The sequence below is a fragment of the Crotalus tigris genome, unplaced genomic scaffold (assembly GCF_016545835.1).
Source record: "Crotalus tigris isolate CLP2741 ecotype Arizona unplaced genomic scaffold, ASM1654583v1 scf7180000017774.6281472, whole genome shotgun sequence".
NCBI classification, from domain to species: Eukaryota; Metazoa; Chordata; class Lepidosauria; order Squamata; family Viperidae; genus Crotalus; species Crotalus tigris.
Genome location: NW_024096625.1, coordinates 2,861,694 through 2,887,500, shown reverse-complemented (window position 1 = coordinate 2,887,500; position 25,807 = coordinate 2,861,694). Strand labels below are relative to the sequence as shown.

Here is a 25,807-nt window from a genome sequence, read left to right as displayed (position 1 = left end):
CCTTCAAAATATAATATGATTCTATTTTGTGTCAATATCAAAACTGAGTATCAAATTCAGCATATGCAGTTAAGCAAAATATAAATTGTATCATAGAATCCAAAATGTTTTAGGTAGAGCAAGGAAGAAGACTTTGATGGAGATATGTAGCTGTTCCCTTGGTAAAAAGGCAGAAGGTTCCTTTAAAATCCAGAATATCCCAATAACATATGGAAGCAGTTCAAACAAAACCTCCCTAATTCACTGAACTATAAGAAGGAGGAGATATAATATAATGCTTGCAATATGTGTAGTGGACAAAATCCACAGAGTGGCTAAAACTGCTTTTACTGAGATTGGTGTCAAGCATAAAACTTCAAGCATGAAAATTTTGGATCTCGAGCTGGATTTGACATTTGGCTGTTATAGCAAAATTTTTCAAGCCTGATAGTTTCTATTCCTTTTCTGTTCCTTTTCATTACAGTATTTCGTGCACTATATAACCATTTTCCCAACATTTCAAATTTTCCATTTGCTGATTGTTATGTGTTCCTGAAAATATAGACATTTAAAATCCTAGAAAAAACATTACTGTAACCTGTGACCTGAGTGACTATTGAGTTTTTCAACTACTAATAGAAAATTTCAAGATTAGATTCCTATTTCCTTGTGTTCCCATATTTCCTTTTATTTTCTTTCAATTTAGACTGTGGTCCTCTTCAAAGGATGGGCTGTGCTTTGGCTAATTGAATTTTGTCTTAATTTACTCAAGATTTTGTCTTATCTAAAACAAGGCTTCCTTTTTATTCATCATTTTCAAGGAGGGTAGAGGTATTGTTGTAGTCATAATATGGTAAAGGATGATGTAGTTGCTTTTTTATTTTTTTATATCTTTATTTCATTATAATCTACCTCATTGTCCATCCCTGATGGTCCCCAATAGCCCCTAAAGAAGGCATTCTAAAAAAAATATTCTTCCATAGTTAAAAAATTAAGAATAAATATCCTATCTCTGACTCTTTTAAATGCAGAATGCATTTTTAATAACGAGTGTTCTTTACTCTTATATGCTTTTAAAAATCAACCATTGTGTTAGTGCTGGGAGTATTTGAATGCTGTTTTTTTTTAAAATAACTGGAAACCATTTTAAATTGCCATAAGCTGTTCATGTGTGAATTTATTGAAGATAAGAGAGTTACACTGAATTCAAAGTGCAATAGGATACTAATGTTAACAAATTAGTTCTGCCTTTGAGATGGAACACTTCTTTCTTTAATCTGTCAATTTATTACTGTGGAACAATAGCAACTGTGAGCACAGTCCTACTAAATAAGCATTTCAGAATGAATATTTTTTTCAATTGATCAATTATGAAAAAGGTTTCAGCCTAAAAATAGATGCTGAGCAGATATCTCAGCTGCACAATATTATCACCCCTTACATAGATGAGCTCAGTGCAGAGATCTGATCTCTTTGCCAATACCACATCAAATTATTAACAGCAAATATTGAAGTGAAACGATTCATAAGTACTACTTTGCTGAATTCTGTTTCAGGCTGCACTTAATCTTTATTCATCTTTAATGAGTATTTATAGTATGACCCTGACAGCTTGCTACCACTGTGATAAATTATCTGACTCAAGTCTGATTAAAAATGCTACCCTGAATGCTAATTATCTCAACAGACCCGCTTAATAATAGCATTTCTTGTCAATTATGGAACCAGAGAATGGGTGCCAGTTGTAAACTGCACCACACAAGCCTGTCCTGTAAGGCAGATTTCCCATCATGCTTTGTCATCTGCCACATGTAAATCTAGGATTCTGAATCTGCAGTGACCTCCTTATTAGTGAACTGACAAAATGATGAAGCTCAGCTCCTGCCACTAGACAATTACCGGCTGGATTTGCTGCCCATGGGAGATCAACAATGTAGAGTCACTTGTGATGCCATTTACTGCTAGTCCTTGCAGGAACCTTTGCTTTCAGTGACAAGTACCCCATATCATATATATTTAATAATTTGAGGAAACTGAACAGAGATCGACTGTTGTAGAACTACAGCATACATAATATTATTTTTTCCCATTCTTTGTTTTTCAATGTTAGTTTTAACAATTTTCATATATATTAAATGAGGAGCCTGTGAATTTAGTCAGCTTGAAATGAACAAAGAGAAATTAACAGTTCAATAAAGAAACTTCATTATAAAGCAGGTATGCCAATAGAAAGCAAAAAGGCCACAAGTATGGATATAAGAAATACATTAGTTAATATGCAGCCAAGTGATTGCAATGTCAAATTAAATAAAATGGCAAAATAATGTTTCTAAATGCTTTCTGAATTAAAAATGCATGAGAAAAAAAATAAAAATTACTGCAGACATGACCATTTAAAATGTATTACATTTTAATTGGGTTTGTCATATTATATTTTGTTATTTCTAACAGTTTGAATACCCTAGAAATAAAAACAGGACATATTTCAAAATAAATTTGAAAGGTGATCCTTTCCATTTTATTCTCATAATAATCTTCAGAAACAGAAATCTTCCAGAAATCTTCTGGAAAACTGACTGTCTAAATTTCACCCATTAAGTTTCATACCTGAATATATTTATTAGATTTTTATCTCATTTTTGTTACTTTATAAATAACTCAAGATGGTGAACGTAGTCTGTTAGTATGATAGGAAGGAACATTCTTCTTTCCTGAAAGCAATGAAAGTTGTATTTTGTGATTATTTATAAACCTTTTGCACTTTAGAAATAGCAAGTATGTTTCCTAAACAGAAAAACATAGCCCACAGTTTAAACTCTAAGGCCAAATTTATTCAATTATCCATTTTCTTCTATCATCATGGAAACTAATATTTAGTATCTGACTGTCAGAATGTTCATAAACTTCATATTTCTTTGAACGTGACTAAGAAAAAAACCTGCATCATTTGGCAATCTAAATTTACATAAAATCCACTGAGTATTGTATCATTGCTTTATGTAGGACTGGTTGCTCAATTAATTTGATTAGTTCTAATAATTATGGAAATAAATGTCTTCACACCATGTCAGAAATCAGTATTAGACTGTAACTTAAGCTTGAATAAAGCAGAAAATAACCAAAAGGATAAAGAATATTGTTTATTGTGCTTGTTCCAGACATCCTCTTCCTGTCTTCCAGGAGTCAATAGGTTTTTTTATCTAATTCTATCTACACAAAACTTTTTTTCTGAAATACTAATTCAAATTATGCATAAAAGTAGCTAGGAATTCCACCTATAATGCTGACTTTGAATAGTACAGAACGTTATAAATAATGCATGTAGAAAAAGAGGCTATTTTACCAAGGTTGAAATATAAAGGCCAGAAACATTTCTCTGTATTGTTAAAGATAATAACATATTTTCTGGTGGAGTTTTAAGTGACACTGAATCAGACTCTCTTTTTCTATACATCATGAGACAATAATAATAATAATAGTAAAGTTGGAAGGGACCTTGGAGGTCATCTAGTCCAACCCCCTGCTCAGGCAGGAAACCCTATACCATTTCGGACAAATGGCTGTCCAGTCTCTTCTTAAAAACCTCCAGTGTTGGAGCATTCACCGCTTCTGGAGGCAGGTAGTTCCACTGGTTAATTGTTCTAACTGTCAGGAAGTTTCTCCTTAGTTCTAGGTTGCTTCTCTCCTTGCTAGTTTCCACCTGTTGCTTCTTGTCCTGCCTTCAGGCACTTTGGAAAATAGCTTGACACCCTCTTCTTTGTGGCAGCCCCTGAGATATTGAAACACTGCTATCATGTCCCCCCTTGTCCTTCTCTTCATGAAACTAGACATACCCAATTCCAGCAGCTGTTCCTTATATGGTTTAGCCTCCAGTCCCCTAATCATCTTTGTTGCTCTTCTTTGTACTCTTTCTAGAGTCTCAACTCTTTTTTACATTGTGATGACCAAAACTGGATGCAGTATTCCAAGTGTGGCCTTACCAAGTCATTGTAAAGTGGTATTAACACTTCACGTGATCTTGATTCTATCCCTCTGTTAATGCAGCCTAGCACTATGTTGGCTTTTTGGTAGCTGCAGCACACTGCTGGCTCATATTTAGATGATTGTCCACTAGGACTCCGAGGTCCCTCTTACAGTTACTGCTATTGAGCAAGGTACACCTTATATTATAGCTGTGTATTTGGTTTTTCTTGCCTAAATGTAGAACCTTGCTTTTTTCACCATTGATCCAGAAGTTAATTTTATTTTCTCTTTATACAACTATTCTACAGCTTTTCAAAATAAAAAAAATAGTTTTATGGAATCTAAATTTCTGTTCCATTCAACTTGCTAGTTATATTTATAACATTTTAATACTGCTTATGGAGAATTAGTATCAGTAATCACAGCCTATTTATGTTGATTAAATTTATGAGGTTAGGGAAAATAAAAGGATTGACCTTAACAAAATTGGTTCAGAATTTCAGAATGTCCTAGAATAGACAACCTACTCTATAAAATGATCCAATCTATAGAAGAAAAGGATATTTGGCTGAAAAAAACAGCTTCATAAAATAAAGGTGAAGTATTTGAAGTATCTGCCCTCGAGAATTGTCAGACCCAACATTTCAAGACCATGTTATCTATTGTTTAATGTTATCTATTATTATAAATAATAATAAATGAATGAAATGTGATTTTTAAACTTTGAGCCAATATCATATTAGTTTAGTGGAAAAATCTGAAACCAAGTGCTTCACAAGCTCTACATGACCTAATTTTTCATTCATGTTAGACTTTATCTTACCACATACATTTTTATTATGAATATCTATTCTTCTATAAATAAAAAAATCTTTTACTGATAAATAATTTTCTTCTCTTTGCTTTTATAGAAGAACTTTAACAAAGAAGTTGGCTTGATATCTGCAGCATTTTCAGTGACAGCAAAATTAAGAAAGAAATATTATACATAATTGGTCAATCTCTTGCATGATTACTAAATCTCTCAGGATTTAGTAAATGTCATGAGATTTTGAATAGAAACATCAAACTCTGAAAAATTTTCCTCATGAATTTTAGGCCAGGAACAATGACATTTCAAAACTGTCGATCAAACAGGATGTCAACTTTTAAAATTATTAGCATTTGTTCTTTACAACTTCTGTTTCCTGGTCTAGTGCATCAATTTTATATTTTAAAAATACCACAGCCACACATTACCAAATAAAATTAGAACATAATTAACATATCTTAGACTGATGCATTCAAAGTTACATTTCTATTGTAGCAATCATTAGAATAAAAAATATAGTATATTAAATGGCTTACATCCAATGCAATATCTAAGCAATGAGAAATCTCTATTTCAGCTGTACTGCAGTTTCTTCCATTCTTCAAAGCTTGTCTAAAAATTCAGCGGACTGTCAAGAAAGCTCAGAAAAAGGCTGTAGTTGAAACTAAATTAGTCAAATAATATCTAATATTTTTAAGTAGATTAGTATTTACTGGAAATATATAAGCTGTTTCACTTGAAGAACAAAACAACCATTGTCTCTTTTTCAAAGCTTATATTTTAAGTTGTATCTTCCTTATAGTACATTAGGATAGTAGTATATAATCCTTAATTAGTGTTTTCCCCATCTGAGATAAGCTGCCTGGCTCTGAAATATCAGAAGGGTCTTCTTGATAGTGTAATAAAGCTTTCTTCTTTTCACTTAGAGGACCAAAAACCAAGGTACACAGACCAAGGCAAAATTTTAATGCAATTTTCTATATGGAATAGAAGATACTGTTTCATTTCCCTACTACAAAATAGTAGCCATTCCTACAAGGAACCAACTAGGCACTGAACCATTTTAGTTAGATATAAGCTATCTTTATTCATTTGTCTTATTTATAAGTTGTTTCCTTTATAGTACATCTTCCCTCCAAGAGGTCAAGGCTGGACTGTAATCAAGAACTCTCTCAATAGAAAATTCCTGCAGAAGCTACAGGAGATTCAAAGCCTAGCTGTTGGCATATATAGTCTTGAACAACTTGAAGGGGATACCGGACAGACTATCTTCACAGTTACAGATCTGGCTGACTGCTGAATAATAACAGGAGGTCTTGTTGTGTAGGACAAGATTGACAGAGTTGCTCATAGACAAGTTTCTTTCAGGTGACATTTAACTTCTTGAATATTCTCTGTGTGGAGCTTAATATAACATCTTTTAGGTGTCCTATCCCCTTATCTAGGAATTTATTAAATAAGTGGTTGTGTTTGTTTCTCTTCATCATTTTATTTAATATGTTTTTGTTCTAATCTATTGTATTTATTGTTATATATTATATTTTCAATTGTGAAAGTGAAAGAACTTATAAGAAAAGTAGTGAAATATACCAAGCAAACAAACAAACTGTATGGACAGCCTACCAGGTCCTTTAGTAATTTGTTCCATAGTTGAATTGCTCATATCATTAAGAAACTTCATTATATCGAACAGAACAGCAATCTTAAATTATAAGGCAAATTCTGATTCGATATAATGAAGTTTCTTAATGGTATGAGCAATTCAACTATGGAACAAATTACTAAAGGACCTGGTAGGCTGTCCTTTGTTGGAAAAATTCAAGCAGAAGACATGAAAACCAACTTTTGAGGATATTTTAATTTGGATTTCTACATGGGACAGGGGAGTGCAAAAAACAAGGAATATATTTTGTATGAAATTGCTATGGTGCTAATTAGGTTTGACATATTACTTAAACTCAGTGCAAGTATTTGGCAATTTTAATATAAGTTATATATTAAAATATTTATAAACTGCTTCCTATTCAAAGAAACCTCAATATGATTTATAATAGAACTAGTTGAATCTATAATGCAGATTATATAAATCTGAACAAAACTCCATGTTAGATAATAGTATGTATGTATGCATGCATGTATGTATAAATTATATGCCACCCATTTTACTATGCACAAATAAGATAAAAAGACTGTCTAACCCATATTAAGAAAAAGGATTATCTAACCTTTCTTCTTAAGCATGTAGGCAACTTTCTGTCTACTTTTGTGTAGGTCACTAGGGCAGTGTTTTTCAAACTTGGCAACTTTAAAATGAGTGGACTTCAATTTCCAGAATGCTGGGTGAAAATTCTGGTGTTGAAATCCACACATCTTAAAGTTGCAAAGTTTGAAAATCATTATTCTACAGCTTATTAGAATGGCATCATATATATTCAGCAGCATGGAAGGGTGCAATGGTTCAGTGGTTAAAGACACTGAGCTTGTCAGCTGAAAAGCTGAATTCCAGGTTCCAGATCCATGCACCATGCAATGAGGTGAGCTACCATGAGTTGCCTCAGCTCCTGCTCATCTATCAGTATGAAAGCGTGCAAATGAGAATATATAAATAGGTACCACTTTGGTGGAAGATAACAGTGTTCCGTGCACTTCAGCTTATAGACATCCTGGCTACATCACCATGGAAGTGTCTTCAGATAACGCTGGCTCTCGTGGCTAAGAAATGGAGTTGGGCACTAGAGTTGAACACGACTGGGAAACTTTAATTTTACCTTTAGAGTTCAAAAGCAAATCATTTTCAGCAGTTAATTTATTATATTTTGGGTTTTAAATAAATACAGTTTAAAAAGTAACTTACTATTTTGAGAGGGCAAAGCCCAACTCTGCCCCAGGTGAAAAGGTTGTGCTGCAAATACTGGCTCCACTTCTTCAAATGTTGTCATTATAAACTAGTAACTAGTTTGTTCCTTTTGACGAATTACCTATTAGAGGTGAAGTACTGTAGAGATTTCCCTCCTTCCTTTTTATTTTACTTTTAATGGTAAATTAAGCTTTAGGGACAGATTATTCTCTGACTCATTGATTAGTTTGAAAATGAGCCTACATTATAGACATAAGATCCAAAATTTAACATATAAAACATATTTATAATTAAAACAGATCAAACACAGCAATTGTACATATTTTAATTGCTTGATAATATTGCAGAATACTACAGAATATAAAAATGTCCTTAATGAATGTGAAAAGAGCAGTCCCCTGGAAATAATCTTAACAAGGACTACAATAATCAATTCATGAACTAGTTAAATAAAAAGCCTTTGGAAATAAAAAAACGGTTGCATCAAACTTTCACAGATGTAAAGGGAAGAGAGAGAAGACTTTTTAATCTTAGGACCAAGTTCTTGAAAGCCTGCCACTTATGACTTTGGCAGGAGGAACAGAAAGTATTACTCAGAAGAGTACATGGAACTTGTGTGTGTGTGTGTGTGACAGAGAAAGAGAAAGAGAGAGAGAGAGAGAGAGAGAGAGAGAGAGAGAGAGAGAAAGCAAGGAGAGAGGCTGAGAGAGAGAGGGAAGAAAGGAGAGGGGAAGGGAGAGAGGGAGAGGGGGAGGGGGAGAGGTAGAGGGAGAGAGAAAGCAAGGAAGCAGAGAGAGAGGGGAAGAGGGAGAGGTAGAGGGAGAGAGAGAGAAAGCAAGGAGAGAGGCAGAGAAAGAGAGGGAAGGAAGGAGAGAGGAAGGGAGAGGGGTGGAGGTAGAGGGAGAGAGAGAGAGAGAGAGAGAGAAAGCCAGGAGGGAGGCAGAGAGAGGGAAGGAGGGAGAAAGAGAGGGAGAGGAGGAGAGAGACAGACTGAATAGTATTGTTAGTATTGTTCTGGACAAGAATTATTGGACAAAGAAAGAAACTGAGAGCATCCCAGAAGATATTTCAGTAAAATAAAACCTTGACAACATCTCTCTGTTGTTCTTTTATTACCTATGGTTAAATTAAACTTGGAATGCTCATTCTTCTGAAGAGCATGTACTTTGAAAAGAGAGCAATTCCAATCATTTAATAAGCAGTTACTTTTAAAAGGCTTTAAAACTGTCTCTTATTTTCAACAACAACTTGCTCATGTAAGGTCAAACACATTAAAGTTTGTGATTCTGAATTACAAAGTATAACTCATTTCCAGTTTCAATGTTGAAAGATATCTTTATCTTAAGACATTAATTCATAATATCTGTACATTGGAATGCAGCTGTCTATGCCTATTGATATTAATGAAATTAGGTCCCAAGTGATTAATAGATTTTTTGAAATGTACAAATCAATTTTTTATATTTATTGAAAAGGTCAGTCTCTTTGTGTAATAACGGAAAAGGAGGTGTGTGCAAAACTCTATGTACTGGTCAAGGAGAATCCTTGGCCATTCTAAGGTAGTTCGTCATTTCCAGAAATAAATTTCACAGCCAGAAGACATCTGGAACAGTACTTTCTGTTCCAGAAAATATAGTTCCAAAAAATGACAAACAGTCTTGGAAGAACAGGATCTGCATATTCTAGGAGGAAAAAATGGAACTTCTGAGGAACACCAGAACATTCTCTGACTAGAACAAAGTTTTGCACATGGACAATTTTTGACAGAAAGCCTGTGAGAATAACAGAACAAATAATAATTGTGCAATGGGGCTCAGACAATGCTCAATGATGCTATTATACAACACCATATTTAGATGAATGCAACCTTTGAAACCATGTAAGAGATACTGTTCAAGACATTTTAAGAGGCTACCTGGACAGACATTTTCATGCAATGTGAAATCTTCTCTTAACAGAAATGTTTGAGAAAGCACTGGATTTTTAAGAACCACAAAGTACTATTGTGTTTACCATTGGCTTGGACCATTATCAGAAGCATGAGGAGTGTGATGGGATGACTGCATAATTGAAGCTTCATATTTTTTGTAGAAAAGGGGCGGGGTTTTGACTGCATAGTACCTCTACAGCAGTGATGGCGAATCTTTTAGAGACCGAGTGTCCAAACTGCAATCCAAAACCCACTTATTTATCGCTGGGTGCCAGGTGGGCATGGCCCACTGGGTGGGTGTGACTGTGGTCATGGCAGACTGGATGGGTGTGGCAAAGGTGGGCGTGGTCACCTCGATGTTGCTTGTGGGGAGGGGCACCTGTGGGGACTGGGCAGGGTTGGGGGAGATTCAGGGGGTCTCTGGCAGGTGGGTAGGAGGCTTGTCCTCCAGGGTGAGGCGAGGTGAGGCAGGCAGGGGTGCCATTGCTGCAGGGCAAGGTGGGGCAGGGGCCGGGCGGCTGCTGCCTGACACCATCGGCCCTCCGCACACAGAGGCCAGTGAGCGCATGGGGGCCAACATGTCTATCAGCAGCCACAGGCTGCCAGCTCCTGACCGGCACACTCTGGGCCTCCACAGCCCACCACCAGCAATTCAGAGAAGCGGCCTCTGAGCTGGACGACCAGCTGACAGTTGAGGAAGTGATGCAGTGGGTCATGCCCGAGAAAAGGAGAGCATGTGAGGCCAGAAGAGATGGGACGGGGGGGGGGGAAGGAAACCAGCCGTGCTGGGATGCATCTGGCCATGTGGAACCTCGCTGAGTTAGCGGGCGGCTGGTTGAAGAGGGACGGTTGCCATCTCCGGGGCATGGCGCACGTACCCACAGAGAGGGCTCTGAGAGCCGCCTCTGGCATGCGTGCCATAGGTTCGCCACCACTGCTCTACAGTAACCTCTACAGTTGGATTGCATAGTAACTTCTACATCTTCAGCCCAGTGAATGCCTTTGGTTATCCTTAATGTTTAGTATTTTAATGAAGAATTTGGAATAACTGCTAGTAAAGTTTACTGGACTTAATCTGGCTTTAGATTTTTCAGGCCACATAATCAATAAATAAAATGTACTGTTCTTCAGAATGTTATATAAATTTCTTTAGCTTTCCCAAGTTTGACTTTCTTTAGCTGTATTGAAATAACCTTGTGGGACTATCTATTTTAACTTATTCTAGTTTAAAACCCATCTCTTTGTTCCTTCAAAGCCTGTCTACACTTCTTTTAATTGTAATCAATCTTCTGTTTCCAATCATAATGTAACTATTACATCTATTCCAGCATGCCTCTAATAAGCAATCTATTTTATATATTTATGGATTATATTAATTATTTACTCTTTATTTCACACTAAAGTCTTATAATTTGGCATTTGTCAAATATAAAGTCTGATTCTTGATGTACTTGCACTATTAACATGGTATTATTGAAAGTTGAATGAGTCACGAAAATAGCATTGCCCAAATGGGTTCCTATAAGGCCAAAAGTGAAGCTATGCGTGGCACAGATGGGTGGGATGAAAGGTGCCAAATTCTTTGTCCATCAGCATTTTTACCTTCAGGCTTATTATTAAAATATGCATCTTTTAATTGTAGGAAGAGGCAGATTGGCAGGCTATAGTGGCTTACTGCTATTTATTTGTGCTTATTTTATTTTATGTTATTTATGTCTTCAGGGCTGATTTGATCTCAAGGAAGAGAAGTTCCACAGAGCAGATAAAATGAGAGAAAACTCTTTCTTCCTATTTCCTGCCAGATGATATTCCTTATGGGACCCATAGCACATTTCTTCTGCCAGATTTCATGGAATGGGCAGAAACAATTAGAGAGAGACAGGCCCAGAAATAACCCAGCCCTACGTCATGAAAGGCTTTATAGGTAACCATCAGGACTCTAAATCACACAGAGTCTGATAGTCACCTATAAAGCCTTTCATGGCATAGTCAGTGAAGCTCAAAGAGCAGAGGGGTAGCAGGTGCACATGAAGGAAACTAATAACTGCTCATGCCAGAGCATTCTGAAGCAGATGCAACTTTTGGGTGCTCTTTATGAGCAGCCCAAAGTATAGACATTGCAGTAATCCACTCATGAAGTGACTAAGGCATAAATGATTGTGAGAAGAGCCTTCCTGTACAGGAAAAGATGCAACGAGCACACCAAGCTTTAAGGCACTCACAAAGCAGGGGCTATGGGCCACACCTCCCCTTGAATGGCACTACTAGAACCTGCCCTAGAGGAAGAAAGCAAACCAGTGTAACACAGTGCCACCCAATTTCAATTTCAAATATAGGATATTCTAATTATTGGTGTTTAAAGTTGCTGCTCCCATCCATTAATATAATCAGTGTTGCTTCATTCTAGTATCAAGTCTGAAACCTGAATGAAAGTATCTGCTTTCCAAATACTCTGTTAAGAACTTCATTCTCAGACGTTCTATATGACCATTGTCCTATATCATGAGTTTGATAAACTGCATTGGTACAGTGGCTGCCATAATGGCTGTGGACAGTGATGCAGTGGGCTCAGGGGCTTAATGACACTGGAAATGTTCTTAGCTCTGATGGTTCGAGTTCAAGCACTGCTTGGCAGGGTGAGCTCCTATCACTTGCCTCAGCTTCTGTCCACTTAACAGTTCAAAAGCATGTTCTATGTCTTCCTCCCAAAATGGCTGCTGCACGGTAAGAGGTCAATCATTTGCAAAATAGATTTTGTAGTTTAAAAATTTTGGGAGGGTCTGTTTCACAAGAGGTGGAAACTAATAATGTAATATTAATCAATATTCAACTAGGGGGGATCATATGTGTATATGTGTTGGTCTTTTTTTGATGCACCTTTTTCTTTTTTTAATGTTTTAATTATTTTGTGGTTTCTGGTTTTGTTTTGGAGGTTCATATTTTGTATTTTAACTTTGTCTTAAATAAACTAAAAATATTTGTTAAAAAACAATAAAGCATGTTCTATGCAAGTAGATAGATAGATAGATAGATAGATAGATAGATAGATAGATAGATAGATAGATAGATAGATAGATACCACTTTGGTGGGGAGACAAACTAGTGATGCGAAACCAGCACGCCATCCCTGTGGTACACCTTGTGAAATGCACAAGCATGTCCTATAACAGGGCTGTACCTTAGCAAGCCAAACTCTGCAATAACACTGTGGTCTCCTGTCTACTGTAATAATGCTAATAATATGCTAATAATATATTGGAATGCAATTTGGCATTGAGAAATGTGCCACAATTGCTGTTAAGGCAAGAAAGTTTTTTTTGAAGATGATGGATTAGGACTTGATAATGAATAATTGATAAGAAAGTACAAGTTCTTAGGAGTTTTGGAAGCCTCTGACCTGTTATACAACAAAAGTCAAGGAAGCTAATTCAACAAAATACATAAAGCAAGTCTGAAAAATCTTGAGGTCAAAGGTGAGCAGAGGGAATATCATAAAGCCTGGGGAGTGCCTGTAATACAATTCTCAGATGGAGTAATTGATTAGACTGAGCTAGAACTTGATAGCTTGGATCGAAAGACAAGAAAACTAATGACAATGCCACTGTGTTCTGCACCCAGAAAGTAATATTGATTGACTGTACTTGACAAGACTCTTACAGGTAAAACAATTGTGCAAGAGGAAAAAGATGGCTTAAATGAAGGATCCCCAACCCCTGGGCCGTGGCCCACTACTGGGCTGTGGCCTATTCGCAATTGGGCTGCATGCCGGCTTGTCGCGTGAGGAAGTTGAACTGGTCATGCAACCTGGTTCCCCTCTCTTTCCCCCCCACTGGGCTGCCAAGCCGCAAAGGTTGGGGACCACTGGCTTAAATGAGTACCTAAAAAAAGGAAAAGAGCTTCTGCTGAAAGAGGTGAACAAAAGAAATCTCTTGAAAACAATAAGATTGAAAGCAGAATATCGAAAGAAAACAATTGACCATCAGGTTTCTAACTGGAAAAAGCAGCCTATGAAGGAAAAGTAGAAACAAAGCTAACAGAGAGCTGGTTGAGATCAGCGGTGCTGAAGAAAAACTAAAAGCAAGGCTGCCATAGAACAAGCCTTGCCAACCAATTCAATAAAAACAAAAATTCAACATATCAGTAACAATTTATGCAATGAGAAAGATGAAACAGTGGATCACTCTATTAGTGGCTGCAACAAATTCTCACAGACATTATCTACAAGTTGCCAAAATCATACATTGGAAGCTTTGCCAGAAGTTTGGGTTCAAATGCAGCAAAAATCACTGGGAACATCAAGTTGACAAAGTTCTTGACATCTTTGGAATCCAAACAACTGGACAATTGGCCCACAACACATTTGACATCACTATTGTGGAATAGAAAAAAGTCATTGCTATTGCAGTACCACATAAGGTACAAGTTAAAGAGAAATATCTAGAAAAAAATAATGAAATATCATGATTTATAGATAATGGAGGAAAAAATCAATGGTTGTACCAATAGTAATACCCAAAGTGCTGCCTAGATGCATGAAATACTGAATGTATTAGACCTGAATATTCTGATTTTGCAAAAAAACCCTACTCTACTTGGAACTGCCCATATACTTAAACATTACCTTAACAGCATTTAAGTCCTTGGACATGAACTGTAAAGTTTTTACCAGTTCCAGACTGTGAATTGAACTGAAATTAAGTAATAATAATAATGACTATGAACTTCCAAACTGCCTCAAACTTCATCCCCCCTTCCCCCAGGAAACAAGTTGAAATCCTCCAGGTCCATAACTACACTATCAGCCCAGCCACTGAATCCAACTGATCTTAGAACAGTGGTTCTCAACCTTTTTAATGCCGCGACCCCAACCGGTCGTAAGTCGAGGACTACTCAACTGGTGCAGCACTGTTTGCAGAATGGGACTTTTGGCGGGCTCGGCAGGGCAGGTAGAACAGCCTGGACAATTCCTATTAGCTTTTGAAAGCCAATAGAATTAGACTCTATTCAAGAGAGTCTATTCTATTGGCTTTCAAAAGCCAATAGAATAAAAGGGAGTAGCACAGCTAAGGAAAATGGGAAAAAAAATGGCGGACTGTGTTGTTTGGCGACCCCTGTGAAATGGTTGTTCGACCCCAAATGGGGTCCCGACCCACAGGTTGAGAACCACTGTCTTAGAATCAAGGAACAATCCTAAAATGATTCACAGAGCCCAACTTAACAAGCAAGGTCTGGTATCTAGTAATCTGTAAAATAGTATCTGTGAATATCAGTAGATTATATCGGTTGATCATAGCTATATTCCTATCCATATTTTGATGTATCTCTGAAAGATGAACCTTCCCCCCTCGGTGCCCAGCTGACTATATGTTAGTTCAGCTTTCTTATTTATCATAGATGGCAGTATAGTAATTTTTCTGAGGGAAACCATCTGCCTACTTGCTCTGTTTAATATATATATATTATCTTAATTTCTCAAGCGATTCAGGAAGCAGATTAAAGAATTAAAATATATTGAAGAAAAGTTGCCATTATTAGAAAACCTGCAGAGCCAATCAATTCTTTTTCTCAAGTTAAACTTTGTACACATGTGCATAAAAACCAGCTTTTGCTTGCCTATTATCTTCTATTGGCCATTTGGATGAGCAGATTGTTTCTCAGTGTGATATGAAAAAAGAGAAAGCTACTTACATGAGAGATGGAAAATGCTTCATGAAGGGATGTATATGTGCAAGAGAGAGAAATTAATTTATTAATTAATTAATAATTAATTAATTTCACAAACATGCTATGTATGTGTGTATGAATTCAGTAGCAGGCAACTGTTAGTTATCAGATAAACACTGAATCTTTTGTCCAGAAGGTAAAAATAGACATGCTACTTTATTATGTTTAGCTTATCATAATTAAATGATAATCCTAATTATACATGCCTTTAATTGGGAAGAAAGGAGAGAGGAATGGAAGAAAGTAAGCTTTTAATTTTCCTTCCTTCCTTCCTTCCTTCCTTCCTTCCTTCCTTCCTTCCTTCCTTCCTTCCTTCCTTCCTTCCTTCCTCCCTCCCTCCCTCCCTCCCTCCCTCCCTTCCTTCTTCCCTTCCTTAATCATTGGAAACAAACTCTGCCTTCTGGTTTTTTAATTCTTACACTTCTACAAATTGGTGTCATAAATCTGAAATAAATCTCTAGTTTTCCTTCTATTCAAATCTATAATTGAGGTAACCAGATCTGGATTTATTTTTATTCCATTCAAAAATTACTTTTGTTTAGATTAATTAGTCATTTTTTATTTATTATTTATCCATGTGATGGCATTTTATGGGGCTATTTTTCTTCTCATGCTTCACAAAATTTCTTTCTTGTGACGTTGTAGTGGTAACTGGACCATTTGTGCAAATTTAGGACTACGGTAATTGAAAGTATTTTTTTTTCCCCTGTGGAATCCCAATACAGAGAAATCATAATTTCATGCATGACTTACTTAACTTACATTTGTTTCAATAGCTAAATTTAGTATGACTAAATTTAGATTCCCCTTTTATATTTATGATGTTGGGCTATAAAATTTACTAGGAATGGGGAACTGAGGCCCCAGCTACATGTAACCTTAAGCCTTTATTAAGTCCCATGAGCAATTGCTGACTGTAATTGCTAAAAATCAATACTTTTGGCCAGGAAATAAATAAAAAATGGTTATTATGAGTTTTAAAGTAACTGCAGCAAGGAAACTCTTCCAATCCATACCCAAAGCTAGAAAATAGTAAAAAAAAATCATTGCCCTGGCCAAACGTATGATATAGTTCTACCTGTTTTCTGTCATTGTCACTGCCTCTCAAAACATGAAAATATAATCAATGGCTAGTAAAAAGCTTTCCTATCCTAAAATATACATAATGACCATGTTTAGCCAAACTTATATTTTTTTACCATCATTTGGTAATCAGTGTAGATGAGTAGGATCTGCACCAATTAGATAGCACTTCTCTGTTTGAATGCATTGCAAAGCATTAATACAATTAAGCAACATGTAGTCTCACAGATATCATAGCCACAAAAATATTGTACTCCCTTTAATTCAAAATACCACACTGTACTATACCAAGATGCGCCTCTCTCTCTCTCTCTCTCTCTCTCTCTCATTTGGACACCACCTATCTCACTCACAGTGACTCTAGGTGGCATACAGTTAAAACTATTTAATTCTAATTTTAAAAAAAGATTTTAAATCCACAAAAATTGTAAGGATGCACACGTATTGAAAATGAAAAGAAATTAAAGATTCACCAGTACTTTATAAGATGGAGGACTTATTCACTGTGGTGTTATTTGGCTTTATTTTAGCCTCATTTGTAAGAACCATAAGCTCAGAGTTATAATTATAATGTATAGCCAGTTTTGTTGAATCAACAAGTCCAAAACTTTAATTACATCAATGCTAAAAATAATTAATTCCATTCTGAACAGATTTTAATTCTATTTACCACTTTAAACAAATCTGGAAGAATATGCAACAATATACATATAAGATAGAAATACTACTATAGACTACTAAACCACTCTGGCTATTTTGCAAAAAATAAGGCCTTCTATTAGAAGTTATTTCACAGCAATTTTTTCTTTCTGATAAGGAATATACTTTGCATTATTTTCATCTACTGAAATTAGATGGCTACATATAAAAACATATTGACCACAGTACCACAACTGAAAACATTTTACTTTTGTTAAAACATGATATTCCTTAATTCTCAGGCCTGCTCAGCAAATAACTTTTACATAGGAGGCAAATGCCACAAAAATGACTCAGATATGTTACATGTAAAAACTTACCTCCCTTCAAAATGGCAGCATTCTTCATAAAAAGAAAAATATGGATTAATCTTATACATGAAGAGTGGGCTTATATTTCAAGTATTGGCCTTAAAAAGCCAAAAAATACCAACCATGCTCAGGAAAAAAAAAACCAGCACAAAACATACACAAGAAATTTGGGAGAAATGTTGAAAATTTGAATTCTGTATTTGATTCTTCCACAACAAATTCTAACAACAGTGTTGTTCTTTCTCTAGAATAATTTTCTGATAGGAAGCGAAGATATGATTAGGTAGATAAAAACATAACATTGTTAGTTGCTCATTATCATACATTTAGACATAGATACACATAGAGATCTAATCTTAATAGATCTGACTGTATTTTTGTTTAAAAACGTACAAATGATCTGTTATTCCTTCTGAAACAATAAATAATAACAGCCTTTAAAGAAAGTATATGTAGGAACAAAACATATTGATTTTATTCATTTAAAAAGTGGGAACATACTACATTATAATAACAGGAAAGAAAGTAAGATGCAAATAGAACCAAACTTTATAAACAAGAATATCCAATTATAATATACTTTACTGTACAGCTATGATTAAAAATAGTACCAATCACAATATATTACTGGAAAGATCATAGAATTTCTTCACTGTATGCCTTAAATGCGTTGGAAGGCTACAATTTTCATTGCCGTTTAATTCCATCCTTTTCCTTTATATTTATTTGAATATAGGTGCAAGTGATACCACGTTAGCACCTGATAAAACAGGGCCTAATTTACAAAAATAGTCTTTCAATGCTTCAAATGCAAGAAGTCTTCTAGCATTTCTGCAATGGAATGATGATACCAAAACATTTTTTTCCTTCCTTGCATAGTTCTTTGAATCAAAGCCAGTGAATTTTGTTCTTTGATAAGAACCTTTTTGTCTTTTAAAAAACTTGAAACCAAAAATTACTGAATATCTTTCAGAATATTAGTACAAATGAACAGGAAGTTTAGAAGAGGATATTCTAAACTGGGTCACTATCAAGGGTGTTGATGGATGTGTGTGTCAAAATCAATCAAGACAGGAGCCACCACCAAGCAAGCAAAACCCTGTAACTTTTATTTTAATGTTATGGTAACCATAGTGTTTTTTTGATAACCTCCCTCCTGGATATCCAGGTCTAATTACTTAATTAATATTAATTTGTATCAATACAAAAAAGTTATAAAATGCTATGTAATCTTGGAATTGATGGACCCTTATTTGTAGGCCGTTTCTAATCCTTGTCAGAATTCCCTGCCAAAATACTGCAATTTTTTTTCTGAATTAGAAGCAAAACTAATAAACTCAACAGACCTATTTTATCTATTAGTTTTTTTAAAAATCCACAACCCCCCTCCAAATTTAAAAGTAACTATCTGAGGAGTTATGTTTGGAAGAAACTAGATTTATGCAACTGCAGAATTATAGACCTTAGTAAAATTGTTTATATTCCTGTCCCATTTGAAATGTATTACAAGTCCTTTAAGCAGACTTTATAAAAATGTATATATATTTCCATTTATACACAGAATAGCTTACCTATTAATGTAACTGAGAGCAACATATGTGGGTTGTTGTAATTCTTGTTTTTCTAATACACGTGGGTCCGTATCTGGAATTCAAAATATACAAACGGATTAGGGTTTGCTGACTTACATCATACAGATTAAGCACACTTGAAACCATTTTTCTCAAATCACATGCAGTGCAGACAAAGTCAAAAATGCGTTTCACATCTATAGGAGATATCCTATATACTTAAATAACTTTCATTAGCAATAAAAGGGAGTGTGTGGAAAAAGGGTCAAGAATACAAAATATAATGGTGACTTTTTTTATTAGCAGATATTACTAAAAGAGATTTGTTTATTACAATGTTACACCAGACAAAAGCTTATTAAGGATTATTTAAAATGTTTTACTCTTTTTTAAAATATATTTTATTATTTTTTACAACAATCTTTAGTGTTAATAAACAATGTGTTGTCTGTGTTCATATATTTAAAAACAATCAATAATAATTAATTTCTATAATTAATCAATATGTTAGTTGATAATATATTTCCTTGATCCTTTCTTCTTCCAGTAATATTCTCCCTTTGTCTACATTAAGCAAATATAATTTTTAATACTTTCAATACATACATAATGGGTATAAACATTTCTCTAGTATTTATACATATAACAATAACATCTTTTCTAATAAGCTTATGTTTCAATTGTGTTTATAGAGGTCATCTTATTAAATAATTATATTCCTGTTTTCAAGATTCTTATTTAAGCTTAATTTCCCCTCAGTATTAAAACTACTCTTATCAGTCATAATTTTCTCAAAATTCATTACCTTTGAATATCTAAACTTTTCATTCAAATACACTGTCTCAATATTTTTACATTTCATATATTATAAAAATATTATACTACTTATATATCTTATCCCTCTTACTATAGCGTCCCTTTGTGTCCAAACTTTGTCTATTCTATGTTCAAACAAGTATTTAATCATATAATACACCATCTAGCAATCTTTCTATAGGACCTCTTTACTATTGTTGTTGTTGCTGTTAGTTGCGAAGTTGTGTCTGACCCATCGTGACCCCATGGACAATGTTCCTCCAAGCCTTCCTGTCCTCTACCATCTGCTTCAGTGACTCCATCCAGGTCCCTCATTTTCTATCGTCCCCTTCTTCTATTGCCCTCAATCTTTCCCAGCATTAGGCTCTTCTCCAGTAAGTCCTTCTTTCTCATTAGGTGGCCAAAGTACGTGAGTTTCAGCTTCAGGATCTGGCCTTCTAAAGAGCAGTCAGGGTTGATCTCCTCTAGGACTGACTGGTTTGATCGCCTTGCAGTCCAGGGGACTCACAGGAGTCTTCTCCAGCACCATAGTTCAAAGGCCTCAATTCTTTTGTGCTCAGCCTTTCTCCAACTTTCACAGCCATACTTTGCAACTGGGAAAACCATGGCCTTGACTATACTTTTGTGGGCAGGGTGAAGTTTCTCCTTTTTAGTATGCTGTCTAGATTTGCCATAGCTTTCCTCCCCAGGAGCAAGCATCTTTTAATTTCTTGGCTGCAGTCCCCATCTGGGTGATCTTGGAGCCAAGAAAGATAAAATCTGTCACTGCCTCCATTTCTTCCCCATCTATTTGCCAGGAATTGAGAAGACCAGATGCTATGATCTTGGTTTTCTTAATGTTGAGTTTCAAGCCAACTTTTGCACTCTCCTTCTTCACCCATATCAAGAGGCTCTTTAGTTCCTCTTAAGTTCCTCCTCTTCCTTTCTGCCATTAGAGTGATATCATCTGCATATCTTAGATTGTTGATATTTCTCCCAGCAATCTTAATTCCAACTTTTGATTCATCTAGCCCTGCCTTTCTCATGATGTGCTCTGCATATAAGTTATATAGGCAGGGCAACAAAATACAACCCTTGCCAGACACCTTTCCCAATTTTGAATCAATCAGTGGTTCTGTGTCCAGTTCTCACTGTTGCTTCTTGACCTGCATATAGGTTTCTCAAGAGACAAATAAGATGGTCTGGTACTTGCCATCTCTTTAAGAACTTGCCACAATTTGTTGTGATCCACACAATCAAAGGCTTTTGCATAGTCAATGAAGCAGAAGTAGATGTTTTTCTGGAACTCCCTAGCTTTCGCCATGATCCAGCATATGTTGGCAATTTGATCTGTAGTTCTTCTGCCTCTACGAAATCCTGCCTGTACTTCTGGAAGTTCTAGATCCACATACTGTGAAGTCTAGCATAATTTTACTAGCATGTGAAATGAGTGCAATAGTGTGGTAGTTTGAACATTCTTTGGCATTGCCTTTCTTTGGAATTGGAATGTAAACTGACCTTTTCCAATCCTGTGGCCACTGTTGAGTTTTCCAAATTTGCTGGCAAATTGAGTGTAGCACTTTTACTGCATCATCGTTTAAGATTTTGAATAGTTAGGCTGGAATACTGTCATCTCCACTAGCTTTGTTGTTGCTCAGCTTTCCTAAGGCCCATTTCACTTCACATTCTAGGATGTCTGGCTCAGAGTCAGTGACCATCCCATTGTGGTTATCAGGGACGCTAAGCTCATTTTTGTATAGTTCTTCTGCGTAATTTTGCCACCTCTTCTTAATCTCTTCTGCCTCTGTTAAGTCCCTGCCATTTTGGTTCTTTATCATGCCCATTTTTGCATGAAATGTTCCCTTCATATCTCCAATTTTCTTGAAGAGATCTCTGATTCTCCCTATTCTATTGTTTTCTCCTTTTTTTGCACTGTTCATTTAAGAGGGCATTCTTATCTCTTCTAGCTATTCTCTGGAATTCTGCATTCAATTGGGTGTATCTTTCTCTTTCTCCCTTGCCTTTTGCTTTCCTTCTTTCCTCAGCTATTTGCAAAGCTTCCTCAGATGCTTTCTTGCATTTCTTTTTCTTTGGGATAGTTTTAGTTGCTATCTCTTGTACAATGTTGTGAACCTCCATCCATAGTTCTTCAGGCACTCTATCTATCAGATCTTTCTCTTTCTCCCTTGCCTTTCTCTACTTTCATGAGCTTCTTGTTGCAAAATTTAGGTTTAAATTGAGGAAAGTAGAGAAAAACACTAGGCTACTCAGGTATGAACTAAATCATATCCCTGATGAATATACAGTCAGTAAAAACAAGACCAGGAGCTGACTGTATAGAGCTTCTCCATCTTTGGCTGCAGAGCACATGGTCAATCTGATTTCTGTATTGACCATCTGGTGATCTCCATGTGTAGAGCTGTCTCTTGGGTTGTTGGAAAAGAATGTTTGCTATGATCATCGTATTCTCTTGAATTTTATCATCCTGTGCCCTGCTTCATTTTGTACTCCAAGGCCAAACTTGCCTGTTATTCCAGTTATCTTTTGGCTTCCTACTTTAGCATTCCAATCCCCCATGATGATAAGGACATCATTTTTTGGTGTTGATTCTATAAGGTGCTGTAGGGCTTCATAGAACTGGTCAATTTCATACTCTTCAGCACCAGTGGTTGGAGCTTAGACTTGGACTACTGTGATATTGAATGGTTTGCTTTGGATTCACACTGAAATCATTCTGTCATTTTGGGATTGCATCCCAGTATTGCTTTTCCTACTCTTTTCTTGACTATGACGGCTACTCCATTTCTTCTGAGGGATTCTTGCCCACAGTAGTATACCTGATGGTCCTCTGAATTATATTCACCTATTCCTGTCCATTTTAGTTCGCTGATTCCTAAGATGTCGATGTTCAATCTTGTCATCTCTTGTTTGACCATGTCCAGTTTGCCTTGATTCATGGATCTCACGTTCCAGTTTCCTATGGAGAAAAGATCTTTACAGCATCAGACTTTCCTTTCACCACCAGATGCATCCACAGCTAAGCGTCCATTTGGCTTTGGCCCAGTCGCTTCACTCTTCTGACGCTACTAGTACTAGCCCTCTGCTCTTCCCCAGTAGCACCTTCTGACCTGAGGGGCTCATCTTCCAGCGTCATATCTTTTTGCCTTTTGGTACTGTCAGGTTAGAGGGCTTCCCCCAGATTGAACGGGATATAATCCATGGGACACCCCTTTTTCTTTGTCACCTCTCCGGGGCGATTTTAGACCCACTTAGAATCCCCTGGCAGGGCGAAATTAGCTGTGGGGTGTGGAGCTCTGGAATCCCTTGGCTGAGTGTTACAGTACAGAACTGGAAGCCCTAAGATGTTTTACTCTGAATTTGGCACTATTGCTTATGATGGTGTTCAGAATTTGCAATAGTGCATTACTTCTAAGAAAAAATTAAATTAATAATATGATTTTTTATTACAAACATGCAACATAAGTTGCAATAATTATGTGATGTAAAATAATCATAATAAAATAAAGCTACAAATTCTTCTCCCAACTCCCGCTTCTTTTTATTTTCTTCTTCTTTCCGCCCTTTCCCTACCTCTCTCATTGCAAATTCCTCATTTCCCTCTGCTTTCCTTGTATCACCCCCATTATCCCAGGATAATGCATAGCTCAAATATGGTACAGTTCTGCTACAATAGCCTTTTGATCTTATCATCTAGGAAGCAGGAGATGAGAAACCACAGCTATTCCATCGCAATCAAACATTTATCGTCTTAAGTATGGAATTCTTAACAGCTTTACTTTACAAATACTTTTTTCTCTGGTTTAAACACATATCTTACTTGCTCAAAATGTCCCCATGAATCAACTGCTTCAGATTTCCTGCCCCTCAACCCCAAACTTTATAAAGATTTCTCCCTTTTTAATGTTCAGGGTCCTACTTTCCTACAAAGCAGGCACCCAATGATCATTGAATAAAGTTTGGTCATTTTTCCCTCAGCAGTGAGCTTCTTTCTTTGGATGAAGATTCCATGACAATTACATTTCAAGTGTCATAAGTTTGCAAGCTGCAGAAAAAAACATATAATTTTTAATAATGGATAGAAAAAGCACACTATTGTCAATATTTATAGGATTATTAAAAATATCTATATGGCCAAAACAAACAAGCCAAAAAATGAATAAAGGTACCATAATATTTCAATATATTATAAATGGTGTCTCTATAGTATAGAAAAATTGCACATCTGATTCTGCTAAAAATTTTTAGTTTGGTTGTCTATAGAATGATGTGATTGGTTCAATGAAAGTAACAGACTTTGCAATTTTTATAGGAATACAGATAGAATTGCATTGTGAATAGAGTGACTCTATTTTTAACTAAAAAAAAAACCTCCTTCAATTAATGGGACAGAATAGTCTAATTTTTAAAAAATGCCTCTTTACTTGCAATATTATTATTTTTTAATTTTTTTGCCCCAAAAGATTATCTATAGATTACTGTCTAAATCTGAACTTAAAATTAAAGTATGCACATATAAGTGTGACTACAAAAATGAACATGTGGCCCAGGAACACATCCCATTTGGAAAAGGGAAACAAAGAGAGAAATCATTTGTCACCAAAATTGTTTTTCCAGTCTGAAAGAACAATAATTGTAATAAAAGCAAATCTTGTGTGCTAGTCTTATTATTTTGCAACACAAATGCAAAGCAGAGTATTTGAAGACATAAATGTGATTTGTACTGAATTAGACCATTATATCTATATATAAGGTGACCAACCGTCCTCCTTTTGGGAGGACAGTTCTCCTTTTGTGAGTTCTGTCCTCCCTCGAAAATGTCCTCCTAAATGTCCTCTTTTTCTATATTTGAAGACTTATCTGCAGGGCTTTCTTTTCCTCATAGAATGCTCAGAAGGCATTCTGGGACCTTTTTTGATGTTTTTTTCAACTTTTGCCTGAGCTCTACTACTCCCCAATTGGCTTTCAAAAGCCAATACGAATTGCTGCTGAGTGCGCCAAAACACCTGGGCGGCAAACTTTGCACGTGCAAGTTGCAGGAACTTTGCACCCCTCACTGCTACCCAACTACACCATCTCCTACTTAGTTCTGCAGATAGCTGGAGGAGACTGGAGCGGTAAGTTTCTCTTGATCTTCCCTGTTCGGTTCTACACAGGGATGCACAGGGATGGCGGTGGTGCTGGGGGGCGGCTGGAAGGCTGGAGCCAGCACGGGTGGTGCTTTGCAAGCTGCGGGGCCGGCTCTACGGGGATGCGCAGGGTGGGCAGTGGTACTGGGGGGTGGCTGGGGGGGCAGCTGCAGGGCCGGAGCTGGGGCAGCTGGTGCTTTGCCTTTGCGAGCCGCGGGGCCGGCTCTACAGGGATGCGCAAGGTGGGCGGTGGTGCTGGGGGGCAGCTGGGGGGGCAGCTGCAGGGCCGGAGCCAGCATGGCTGGTGCTTTGCCTTTGTAAGCCGCAGGGCCGGCTCTACAGGGTTGCGCAGGGTGGGCGGTGGTGCTGGGGGATGGCTGCAGGGCCAGAGCTGGCTTTGCGAGCTGCGGGGCTGGCTCTCCATGGCAGGGCAGTGGTGCTGGCGGGACAGCTATGGGCGGGGGCATGGTGGGCAGTTGACCCTCCATGGGCTGCGCCAGCTGGTGGTCTACGCAGTGCTGACCTGCGCTGCCACCACCTCACTCTGCGCACCTACATGGCCGTACTGGAACACCTGGCTCATAACACCTGCCTCCGCCGCCCACCCCAGCGCAATCCAGCCGTGTAGATTTTTGGACAAGTGAGAAATCGAGATTGAATGTTGATACTCTAGCTGCAGCACTTGCCGTAAAATTCAATATGAAGAATATTTCTTGTTCAGATATTTCCAATATATTGGTAGAAGATGATACATTGACAAAAAATATTAATTCAATGGAAAAGTACTCATTTAAATAATTAATAGGCATGTAAGCATAATTACAATATAAAATGTTATTGTTACAAATGGTTTTTATTATGCATTTATCATATTATAGTGTATTCTGTATTATTGTTGCAATAAATACAATGTTTCTTTTATTTACAATATTTTTTT

The 25,807-nt window shown here is 36.6% G+C and overlaps 1 protein-coding gene across 1 annotated transcript in view; it reads right to left on the bottom strand.

Moving 5' to 3' along the window:
- The window catches only part of JAZF1 (JAZF zinc finger 1), a 144,215-nt gene that overhangs the window by 47,068 nt on the left and 71,340 nt on the right, over positions 1-25,807 (bottom strand). The window contains exon 2 of the mRNA XM_039341999.1: positions 18,929-19,001. Within this exon, the coding sequence (XP_039197933.1) occupies positions 18,929-19,001 (73 nt within the window). The remainder of the gene's footprint in view (positions 1-18,928; positions 19,002-25,807) is intronic.